Raw genomic sequence first — 13,045 nt, forward strand, 5'->3', positions numbered from 1 at the left:
AATGTATACAGATGTACTCATTTGTGGTGCCATGTAAAGACTGAAGGCCTCGTAAAAAGAACAAATAACTAATTTGAGGCTATGGCTTTAGCTCTATTAGAATAGCTACAGAACTGTGTGAGTGTCTGTGCTGTGAAAAAAAATGACAAAACAAATTGATATTCTGCAGCTCAGAACAGAGAACTGGAAAGCCACTGATGCTTAAAGAGTATTCTAAATTCTAGCAAGGCTCATCCATATTCATTTACACTTCCTGAAGCATTGACTTCCTGAATTTCAGCCTGACCTCTTGGCAACTGCACACAATTCATTTGACTAGTCACTGCGTTGCATGTTAATCTTGTGGGTAGACTCATACTTCCAGTGACAGCAGCAAGTGACTCTACAATACAAACAGTGATGACGTTTGGGCGCTTTGCCTGATGGGAAAGCAAGAGATCACTGAGACACTCAACAATGCTGCAGCACCACGTCTGGAACTTTTAACTTAGAAATTAACAACAGCCACATCTGTCCTGGGTTACTTACATTTTACCTGGTTTAACATCATCAAAATGACATTCTGCATGCACCTAAACATACAGTTCCAAGAGTATAACTACTAATTACATATATTCAGGAAATCAACAGTTATATGTCCTGCGTTAGGCTATAACAGTACAATGTAGACTGTACATACCTCAGTACTTTCACAGTAAGCTGCAACATTCTTCACAAATAGTCTTACAGCCTTCTCTAAGTTTCTGAATAGTTTTTCTTCTTTGCTGAACGTCTTGTCCTTCACCTAAAAAACATGTGAGTTTGTTCATGTTGGCATACGCAAACTGCAGTGAAAATAGTCACCTTTGAGTCAGTATTTCAGATATTTATTTGTTTCTTATAACTAGGTAATTAAGTGTAAATATTTATGATAACATTAAAGTCAATAGAGTTTTAAGAAAAGGTGCAATCTGTGGGTATTGTATTTCATTGTCTCTATCAGTTATATGCTTTACATCTGTCAGTTTCTGAATACAAGTCACAAGGAGAACAAAGGTGTTCAAGATCTAGCATGCTGTAAGCCCTTATTGTCCCTACATGACAGTTAGTGTTCCACTGAGAGATGTGCAGCAGGAGTACCATGGGGCTGCCGCTCACCTTTGTAAGAGATGTACAGTGGGAGTAACATGGGGTTGTCACTCACCTTTGTAAGAGATGTACTGTGGAAGTACCATGGTATGCTGCTCACCTTTATAAGAGATGTGCAGTGGGGGTAGCATGGGGCTGTCACTCACCTTTGTAAGAGATGTACTGTGGAAGTACCATGGTATGCTGCTCACCTTTGTAAGAGATGTGCAGTGGGGGTAGCATGGGGCTGTCACTCACCTTTTGTAAGAGATGTACAGCAGGAGTGCCAAGGGGCTGTCGATCACCTTTGTAAGAGATGTGCAGCTGAAGTACCATGGGGTTGTCGCATGCCTTTGTAAGTGAAATAAGCCTGCACATGAATCCAGCTACTTGGATCAGATGCCTTGGTTTCTCCATTTTCTACTGGGGAAATCACTATGGAGTTTTTGTTCCCAGGAACTCACCCCATCATCCCCTAAGAGAGGTATGTTAGCATACCTGGCATACCTCTTCACTATTTCTTATTCCATTTGATTTCTTCAGCACTGGGACTAACAATCAAACCCCAGTCATCTCATTTGTAGTCAGGGTTCTATCCTTCTATGCCATGCAGTCAGATATTACATGCAATGCTAAATGTGTCAGTTATATTCTCACACATATCTGTAAAATGCTATATTTTGGTAATGCAACTTAACAGTTGTAAAAAGGGTACAGGAACATGTGAAATATACTGCTAACCTAACAGTGAATACGTCCTTGTACAGCACTTTCCCAGTATCACAGTTTATCTCTATTTAATTTTTATTTTAGAGGAATATAGCATACATGTATACTTTTAGAAGGCTTCAGTAGACAGAAGATTTTACAGACGATAACACTTTCCCTCTTGCTGAAGCTAACACCCTGCACTCCCTCCATCTAAACCAGTTATTGTACAGCCACTTACGTGTAGCTGTTGATTTTGCCCCTACCTTGCTGGCCAGGAGTTTATTGTAGTCACCCACTTACCAAGCTATATACACCTCATATATAGGGAGTAATGAGGGACTGTCACTCACTTTTGTGTCATCTTCTCGTTTTCCTAAAAACCCTATTCAGTTCAGTCCCTTCATATTTCCCTATAATCACTTTATGTCCCATAGCATGATTCCTTGATGTGTTTTAGCATCAGAGCGCAGCTGAAGACTACTTAGGCCTTCTTTATATGCTGTTCATTGAGACACCGGATTATCTTTGTGGCTTTCCTTCACACCTTCTCTATGACATGCATGCCCGTCTGCCTAACGAGTCTGAAGAACTGGAAAGAATTCCAGCAGAGTCCTCTGCAGTGCTTGCTAAATTGTGAAGGGTATTACCTTAATGTCCCTCAGATCACTGCATCTCATGAAGCAGGCCAGCCAACATCATAATTAATTCCTGTAAGCATTAATATCACATTAGTTTTTTTCTACCCTGCAGCCTCTGGCTTCACTCCCTAGTCTAATTTTCACCCCTAGACTGGCTTTTCTAAAGCCAAACAAAAATGTGCCATCTTTCTGCTCATCCTGCTTGTGTAAATTCCTCAGGATGCTTTGTACACATCCAGTTTAGTATGTCATATTTGGCATCATCTACAAAGAAGTTAATCCAATTTTCTTTACATCGATTTATGATCAAACCATACATGATGAACACTTCTTTTCCTGTGATCACTGATTAACACCTGATCCAATGACCTTGCAAGGATATGTAACTCATATGTGAGAATACTGAAGGGCACAGCATCATCATTTTGGGATTCTTCAGCATTTTCCCAAGTCAAAAAAGGAGGCATTTCTTTCTGATCCTGAATGTGACAGCTGTGGGACCAAGGATGAAATACAAACTTTTTTTGTCAAAAATACAAATTTGTCTTTGCTGTACAAAACCACTTTAAAAAAATATACCAAACATTACTGGTGATGAGAGACAAAGCACACCTCTAAACAGTGTAACACATAGCACACAGGAACAGAATAAGAATGTTGTAGTTCAGAGCACATTTGCATTACAGTTACTGGCAAAAACTAGTTTATATACAGTAAAACTGACAGCATGAGTGACATAACAGTCTTATGTTTTATAGGATGTACTATACTCTGTGAAATGAGTACTGAACATATCAATATGCTGCATGTGCTTGAGTAATATATATACTACTGCTACATGATTAACTGCCACATCTCCCAGCTTACTCTTGGAAGATTGCACTCCATCTACCTCCTTGGGACAGTAATTACAGGGCCTACCTCCCTTGGTCAGTCACAGTATACAAATATCTTGGTGACTGATCCATACAAGAGCAGGTATTCCACACAACCCACAATGAAAAAACTTCTCTGAACACACTGCTAACATATAAGAACACAGGATCAGTAAATGTATCAAGAAAGAAATACAGCAGCCGTCCAAAGGTCGTAGCCCAAGCAAAGGTACAAAATGGATATGAAACAGAGCACGACCACCACAGGAAAAATAATATAATCCAGTATTTATTAAAACAAGCGCTTTCACGTGCGACCACTGCACGCTTCTTCAGGTCTCAATACATATTACTGAACCAAATCATTTATATATCCTGTTCAGGTACATCCAATTAAAAAATCAAACAATTAAATAATCAAGCCTCAATTATTTAAAAAGAAACTCTAGTATATTGCTTAAAGCTAGATAGAAGATGCCTTCAAAGCACTGGTTTCATAATATAAAATATTTGATTGTACCAGCAAAATTCATAACTTCAAACACATAAAATACATAAAAATGTGTACAATATAAATTAAATCACAAACAAACAAATAAAATATATTAAACATCCACTTAAACATGCCTCAAGTTCATATAAATATATCAATTTAAGTAAATACTATCTACAATTTAATTACGAGCTTCTAATACAGGCTTAATGCTTATGTATTGATTCAAACCTGGCTCCTTATGGGCTCTTAACTTAAGAATCCATGAAAGTTCAATGTGTTCAAAATAATTCATATTATTACCCCCCCTAACAGTCTTGTTTACTAATTGCAAAACCCTAAATCTAAAATTATGATCTGCTCGATCAATAACATGTTTCGCTAAAGCGTTGCGTTGGTCTAACCTCTTCATGTCATAAACATGATTATAAATTCTATTCTTCAATTTCCTTGTGGTAAGTCCCACATAAAACGCAGGACATTGTGTGCAAGTCGCTAAGTAAATAAGATTCTCTGCATCACAATTTGCATAAAATTTTGGTCTAAAAACATATTCAAACATAGGATGTTTAAAACACTGTTCATCGACTATGTATCTACACATCTTACATTTCTTGCATCTATAAGTGCCTAGTTTATTTGTCCGAGCGATATCGCGTTGAATATGAGTACGTTCATTACATAAAATCCTTTTCAGATTTTTACTGTTCCTATAAGTAAACATAGGAACAGAACCTACTATGTTCAATATTAAAGGATCAATTGTTAACACATTCCAATTTTTCTTTATAATATCTACTATTTTAATGTTGTCACTAGTATATCTAGTCAAGAACCTGACCTGAGCATCACATGAATGGGGCTTCTTATTATATGAGTTCATGCCCCTATTCTTGCTCCTCATGCCATCAAGAGCCATAACCTGCATCTTATCTATCATGGCGCTATTATAGCCCCTGTCCTTAAATAACACTTTCATGGCTTTGAATTAAATCTGTTTGTCTATAGGATCCTTAGATATTCTATTAATTCTAATGAACTGTCCCCTTACTATATTGGGAAATACAAATCTGGGATGCATGCTGGTATAATGTAGCAATGCATTCTTCCAGCATGGTTTTCTAAATAAACCTGTAGAGATATCTCCATTCTCTTTCTTGACTATATTAATGTCCAAGAAGTCCACATGAGTATATGAATAATTCAGTGTAAATTTTAAGAAACCCGTAGTGGTCTCTAAGTAATCAATAAAAGCTAGAAGCTCTTCAGCACTTCCCTGCCAAAAGAATAGGATATCATCCACAAATCTTCTATATAGCATCACCTGACTGTAGAACGTACTTCCAAACATGAACTCCCTTTCCCAGTAATGAACCACCAGATTTGCGTAGGAGTTCGCACATGGGGTACCCATAGCGACTCCCCATTTCTGCATGAACAGTTTATCTTTAAATGCAAAGATATTATTAGTCAACACCATCTCTAATAATGTACAAACGAGTATTTGTTTATCAAAACTAATACCTTCCCCTGAACATAGGATCTCTCTTATCGCTTGGACCCCATAGTCATTCGGAATAGCGGTAAAGAGATTTTTAACATCTAGTGTCACTAATAGGACTGATGAGTCAATATTGTGAAATGTCATCGTAGCTAATTCATCCACCAGTTGATAACTATCCCTGAGTATAGTTGGTATCTTCCTGACCAAAGGTCCCAACATACTCTCAATAAAGATAGAAATTTTCTCCGACACCCAACCATTACCAGCCACTATGGGTCTCATCGGCAAGGGAAACATGTTCTTATGTATCTTGGGAAGCCCTTTTATACTTGGTATAGTGGGAGTTTCAACTAAAAAATAGTTATAAAGTTCTTGCATTAACTGTCTACACATCAATAGGTCATATAACTCATTATGTATCCTAGCAACAACTTTTAAAAAATAATCACGATTGATTTCACCATACATAGAATCATCTTTCAACATATTAAGCATATTCAAATTATAATCAATGGTGTCTAATACCACTATCCCTCCCCCCTTTATCTGCAGGTTTTATCACTATGTTATCATTTTTAGATAAAGTATCTAAAGATATCTGTTGTTGTTTACTCAGATTAAAATATTTACATCTACGCTTAGTATCAAGAAAGTATGAATAAAAATCATTTTCACATAGTCTGACAAAACAATCTACATTATTGGGCATTACAGGAACAAAAGAGCTCTTACATTTAAAAGTCTGCGTCATTTTAAACTCAGATTTATCATCATTAGGAAACATTAACTTCAAAGCAACCATACGCCCAAAAAGTCTTAAGTCAATTAATAATTCACTTAGGTCTTATTGTAGCATTTAATTGTATTGATGGTAATAAACTAATCATCTACAATGGAGAGCAGAAAAAAATGCTTCATTGTAGAAAAAAATGGTAACTGATAAAATAAAGTCCAACTTTTTACAATAGCTTTAGCAAGTGTAGTTTAGTCTTATGAAAATTCTTTGTGGTGGATTTTTAAAGGAAATAATTGCTTACCATCATTTAATAGGTTTTAGCACACGACTATGAACAAGTGCCACTCAGCATCTATCCAACTTCATACTGTAGGGACAGTTTTACAATCTAATCCCCTCCTTTCAGATCTAAGTTACCTAGTGATTCCTTGGCACAATCTTTTCTTTATCCAGGACTCAAGAAAACAGAAATTCAGCAGTTATGTATTTCTGTCCCTTATGTTTCCCAAAATGCATCTGTTCCATGTTGAGAGTTGCTTGCTTGCTCTGTCTTGGCCTTAAAGGTATAATGTTCTCTTGGATGAGCAGCCAGTACTATGCCACTATATTTAGTTATCTATTTACGTACATTCTATTATATTATAGATAGATGTATGTAAGAACACACACACACACACACACACACACACACACACACACACACACACACACACACACACACTTACATATACAGTACAGATTTATTTATTTATGTACGTTACCTTTGATGGCATAGCACAAGTATGTTTGTGTATGAAGATATCCATGTATTTTTTTAGAATCCTTACAACTGTTTATAAAACACCCCTCTCAGGCTATGCATTTGAAATTAAATCCAGGTAAAAATATACTTGCTTACTGATTTTACTGGGGCATGAATACTCACATCATGTAAATTTATTCAATAGCAAAAGCAAAACTAAAGATGCAACAGTGAGCAACAAGAACAACAAAATAAATAAATATATAGCACTGACCAGCAATATACAATGCAATCCTGCAGATCACAGATATACAAGCTTACCTATTCTGAAGAAGTCTCTATAACAAGTTTCTATAATACCTCTGTGCAGCCATGATGATTCTGTAAGGTCTCTGAAACTAAACCCGACCCTCATGAACTTTAACTCTTGGTTACAAATACATGTGACAGCAGATGAATGGGTCATATGGCTGAAAAAAGGCTTCACTGAATGGGCAGGGCTATTATTACTGTGATGGCTAATTGTTGTCTGCTGTATGCAAACAAATATTTGGCTAGGGAGAATGTTTAGAAGCAATAGAGTGTATGTACAATAATTATCAATTTGCTGCAAGCTTACATGATTTTCTTTGTTATTTTTCTCTTTCATGCTTCACCATCTGTTTTAAATCAGCAACACCCACATGTCAGTGTCTGCTTTTTGTTTTACTTGAGCTTAAGCAAAAGAGTAAGAAATTGTACTACTTTCATGCATTCTGTGATACTCAACATTATCAAAGCTATTGTCACAGAACAACAGGGTTCTATCTTAGCTTCAAGGATGCAACTAAGTATTTTATGTATAGTACACACAAGTCTTTTGCAGGATGTGTTACTTGTACAACATTTCACGCGTATTTAATGCAGGTACTCTTTTTTTTTTTTTTAATACACCTCAGTGTTGCAAAACATCTAGTAATATCCCCTTGGGCACTTTATCCTTGAGCTCCAAGAAATAACTATCTTATTAACTATGATTCTTACCTCAGATCTTTTATCTCAGTACAACTAAGAATCTGATCACAAAGCATGGCATTGTAGCCACAGCACATAACAGCTGAAGAAAATATTTTTTTTCTGGTATAATGTAAAAGATTTTTACTTCTGATGTAATGACAACTCAGTTAAGAATTACTCTAGCTCAATACTGTGTTCTGAATACAGAGAAGTTCACAACAGCACTCCCAAAAGCAGCTGCAAAATATCAGATTTTGTCAGTGAACACCTCTAAACATATTGATGTATGAACTATCTGTAAAAGAAGATGTATCAGTCTCCTTTTGAGATTTCAGTATGAACCATTGAGGGAATAACAGCAGAATGGCCGGCTGCAAAAATAGTTAGTACTTACAGTCTACTCTTAGTGGTTTCCTTGTAGGAATACACTGAATTTCTAATATTTGACCTATTAGCTGTGGCATTTTATAAATGAAAAATAAAAAACATCTAGAAATATAGAGGAATGTAACTTCTGGTATAATGACAACTCAACAGAGAGACATTCTAAGCCATTATTGTACTCCACATACAAAGCACAGGTTCAGCACAACAGGGACAATAAAAAATGTCCAACTGTGGCAGTAAATGCATACACTTACCAAAACCTATTCCCTGCAGGATGCATTGTCAGAAATGCTGGGTGGGTGGATTGGTGTGATGAAAGAGATGATTTTTGTAACCTATGATACAGAATCGGAATTGTCTAGACATGGTAAGGCCTTGCTGTGTCTAATTATGGTGGCTGCCAAAAAAGCAATTACTAGAAAATAGAAATCAGATTCTAAACCAACTATATTAGAAGTAGTGATTATAGTAACAGACATAAAGCAACTGGAATTGAGATCTTTAGAAAAAGGTAGGAGCAAACTACATAGGAAAAATGGGAATTGTGGGAACAATGTATACAGGGAAGGAATGAGGTTTAAAAGAAGGCAGGACTTAAATGAGCTATGTAATGTTTGATTGAAAATGACTGGGTAGATTATAAGTGATGTATAATGTTTGCAACTGGGAGTGTGTCAGTAAGGTTTGTGATGTAAAATGTTTGCAACTAGAACTGTGTCTGTGATTCATTTTCCTTTATACAAATGTATGATTGCTTATGGTTTAATAAAGATGTTTCTTGTTTAAAAAAAAGGGGGGGGCAGGAATTGAATATTTTATGTAATGTTTGGTTATATGATATATATATATATATATATATATATATATATATATATATATATATATATATATATATTAAGCAATGTATGTTAATTATGCTTGTAAATGTTAATTTAATACAATTTGATTCCTTTTGCAAATATATAAATTTGCATTTGTCACAAGTGATAATTCAATAAAGGTGGTTAACAAAAACTGTGGTACCTACATATGAAAGTCCTCTCGTTTAACTCCATTACAAAATATTAAGGTTGTAACAATGGAATGCTCAGCTACGCACTGCACATACAAACCCTGTTATGTTCATGGGATTTCAGTAAAGGTCAATAATGAACTCAATCCAATAAACTTAGTTGAATGAAAGCATTGCATTGCACTGCATTCCTGACATTTTGCAAGTGATTTTTTTTTTTTGGTAAAATATATAGGATTTTTTTTTTTACTTCTGCCTTAATGAGAACACAGAAAACACATATTCTGGACATTAGTTTAACTTTTACCTGTTTTTTGCAGCAGAAGTCAAATAACAGCAAGGTGTAAACCAAGTATAGTGCCACATTTTAAAATAAAATAAAGTGAAAAATGTCTCAGGCTCACAGCAAACAGCAAAATCAGGTTTATTCAACGTGAAGCGCTTTTCATCTCATACACTATCACAGAGACTTCCTCAGACAAGTAAAAATAGTGCATGAGATGAAAAACGCTTCATGTTGAATAAACCTGACTTCGTTGTTTGCTGTGAGCCTGAGCCATTTTTCACTTTATTTTATTTTGCAATTTGTTTTTCTTTATGTGGTTTATAGTGCCAGACTTTGAAAGCAAAAGACCTATGAAAAACTGGAGGTACTAGTTGTATATAGTATGCCTTGTGTCAGTTCCCTGGAGTCATTTTTATAATAAAACAGGGAATTCTAATAAAATATGTGAGTATGGAACAAACTCAAAAAATCCATTCTAACCTAAGAGATTTCACTATGCCTCTGTCATTCTCAGTGAATGAGAGTCTAGACCCCCCACACATAATAACAGAAATGTTGTCTTGGTAATTATATAAAAATGCATTTATTTTTCTGTTATTTCTGGTGTAATGAAGACTTAGTACACACACACATTCTGGACAGTAGTTTTGCACAACCTTGAATCAATGGTCAGACAGCCCACAAGTAGAAATAGGGTATAGTGCCAGACTGTGATAAAAAGCTCTCTGAAATGATGAATGCAGGTGTAAATAAAAGCCCACATATGTCACTTCTTCTAAGGCAGTTCACAATAAATATCAAAGACTTCAAAAAGATTCATAAGTACAAAATACATACAACATCCCAGTGGAATATGCCCTTTTGATAGTGTATACCACCTCTGACTGTGAAGTCAACACACTCACACACACACACACACACACACACACACACACACACACACACACACACACACACACACACACACACACACAATCTGTCTGTGTCACTCACACACACAATCTGTCTATCTGTCTGTCTCTCTCTCTGTCACAAATAATGTACACACTACTCTGAAAAAATATTGCCTCCACAACAAGCCATGTCAATAATCACTCAGAAGTGATCACATACCTGCCCTTTGCTTTCTTGCACTGCTTGCCCCTAAAAGGATGGCTACATTCTACACACATCTGTTGCCCCATTGAGAAGAAAATGAAAATCATAATGTGCACAGTAGTATATTTCAACCTGTTGCTGTTAGACACATACACTATTCCCCCAAGAAACAATTTCACTGTTACATAACAGTAATTGTGCAACTACCCTATGCTTTCATGTATAGCATGCCTCCCCACCTCTGTCTAGAAAGGTATCCTTCTTTTATGTACATACCTAATGTTTCAGTATGAAGAATATGAAAGAAAAAACATACGGCAATGTATACCAACATGCTGCTCTCCGACACATATACATACCCCCTCCCCAAACTAGCTATATGAATGAGTGCTGTTCATGAATCATATAATTTCCTTCTGCTTTCATCATGATATCTACTTTCTATGAAAATTTCTGATGTGTGACTGTAAAGAAAGTGAAAAACAAAGTAGCCTGAAAAGTGAAGTTCATCTTGTTCATTTATACATACACTACATTGCCCAAAGACAAGCCACATAATATAACTGTCTTGTGTTTTTACCCATACTTTGGCTTTCTACCTGTCCCTCACAAAAATAACCCCATCTTGTGCATTCCTCTGATGTTAAATTGTAATAAAAGTGAAAGAACAAATGATCACAGTGGTGTATTTTAACTTATAGTTCTTATATACCTTATACTGTCCATACCCACTTCCAAGCCATGGCATTGATCACATTGTTGTGATTATCGTAATTGTCCTTTACTTGATTTCAAAGACTATCTCACTAAATATATACCCAGCTGTGGTTATTGCCACAAGTTTTGTTAAACAGTCACAGTAATGTATTTCAACTTGCTGCAATAGGGCACCCCACCCCCACCACAATTGTAGTAACAACAATAATATAAAAAAGTAAATATAAGTGCATTGTGCTGTGGGCAGTCACTGCTGTTACCACAGGTGATAGATCTATTTTCTTTCTTGCCAGAAAATAAAGAAAAATGCATACCTGCAAAGGGAAGCCATCCAATAAGGTCTGAGTATCTGCTGCTCCTAGTAGTTTATGCTTAAACAGATGATTACATATAACTGGGAAAATGCTGAGACTAATAACTCTTAACACAGAGATATTTTACTCTGGATGCTAAGAGCAACTGATTGCAGATAATTAAAGAGCATAAGCTGTAGGCAACTGCCGCAGAGCAGCAGGGTAGGGCATGCAGTTGATTGTGTGCTTCATGTGATTAGTAAAGAAAAAAGTCAGCTGGACCACCTAATTTATCTGGACCTCAGGACAAAATTCCCACTTATTCCTCCCCAGTGGAATATTTGCCAGGCAGAAAAGTAAGCTGTCCTACCTCTGTTTAAGTGGATCAGCAGGAGTGAAAAAGTAATTTGCTAATTTCCAAAAAATGCAAGCAACTTTAACAATATCTTAGCCTAATATATACACAGAAATGTTTCTTCAGTATGAAATCAGTTTTTGATAAAATGTTTTCCTCATGCTAGTTTTGTAATATACAAAATGTGACTTTCATGGTTTGTTGCTGTTTCTGGGGATAGTGAGGCTTTGGCATTCACTTCCCAAACCTAGGATGTGCCTAGAGTTAAGCCACATTGCATTAATACCCTTCTCAGATATCATATATTAAATTATGGTAACAATTTAGCATACTGTTCTTCATATAATGAGAGTAAAATGTTATAGGTACCTGTTGTTCTCCACCAGTCAGCATCTTTAGATGTCCAGTAACCCTTTGCGACTTCTTCCGTATTGAATGAATATTCAGCCTGGAAAGCTTATCTCGTACAGACTCTTCATCATCATTTTTTATGTACTTCATCACTAGAAAAGGGGTTAGTAAAATGCTGACATCAGAGATAATTATACAGACAGAATTATCCTGTCAGACATGCATTATTTAAATGTGTGCATCTTTACTTACATGGCAACTACTGTGCTGAAATCCTGAAGAAAGCCACATTTTAGCAGTGATACACAGTGTTCCCTTTCAGTGCTGAATAAATTAAATGCTAGGGATGCAGTTTCAGTGATTGTAAAATAACCTTCCAGCCATAGAGTAAGATTTAAAGGTGGTTGCTTCCATACTGGGTATGAGGATGTCTATATTGAAGGAGTCAAGGAAGCCAGGCAAGAAAAACTAATACTACAGCACTATGCCTTTAGAGATGGTCAAAAAGCAATGGACAATGGATATAGGTTTTACCTCATAATGACAGCACCAGTGTTGTCCAAAAAAATGGAAGACAGAGGGATTGACAGACAGACATAAAGTAACATTAGGAACCACTGACATTTGATCAGTATATATTCTGCACTTCAGTGTGAGGAAAAACATGTAAATAACTGAAAATATAGAAACAGATTCTGTGTGACCATCAGACAACCTTCATAGGCATAGGTGTCATTAGGTTTA

At 36.1% G+C, this 13,045-nt stretch overlaps 1 protein-coding gene across 1 annotated transcript in view; it reads right to left on the bottom strand.

The window, feature by feature from the left end:
- The window catches only part of ARHGEF38 (Rho guanine nucleotide exchange factor 38), a 627,494-nt gene that overhangs the window by 161,169 nt on the left and 453,280 nt on the right, over positions 1 to 13,045 (bottom strand). The window contains exons 7-8 of the mRNA XM_044061308.1: positions 12,320 to 12,453; positions 680 to 784 (exon numbers count right to left, since the gene is read on the bottom strand). Coding sequence (XP_043917243.1) covers positions 680 to 784; positions 12,320 to 12,453 — 239 coding nt within the window. The remainder of the gene's footprint in view (positions 1 to 679; positions 785 to 12,319; positions 12,454 to 13,045) is intronic.

Source organism: Protopterus annectens, chromosome 2.part0 (genome assembly GCF_019279795.1).
Source record: "Protopterus annectens isolate FY-2018-M chromosome 2.part0, PAN1.0, whole genome shotgun sequence".
NCBI classification, from domain to species: Eukaryota; Metazoa; Chordata; order Ceratodontiformes; family Protopteridae; genus Protopterus; species Protopterus annectens.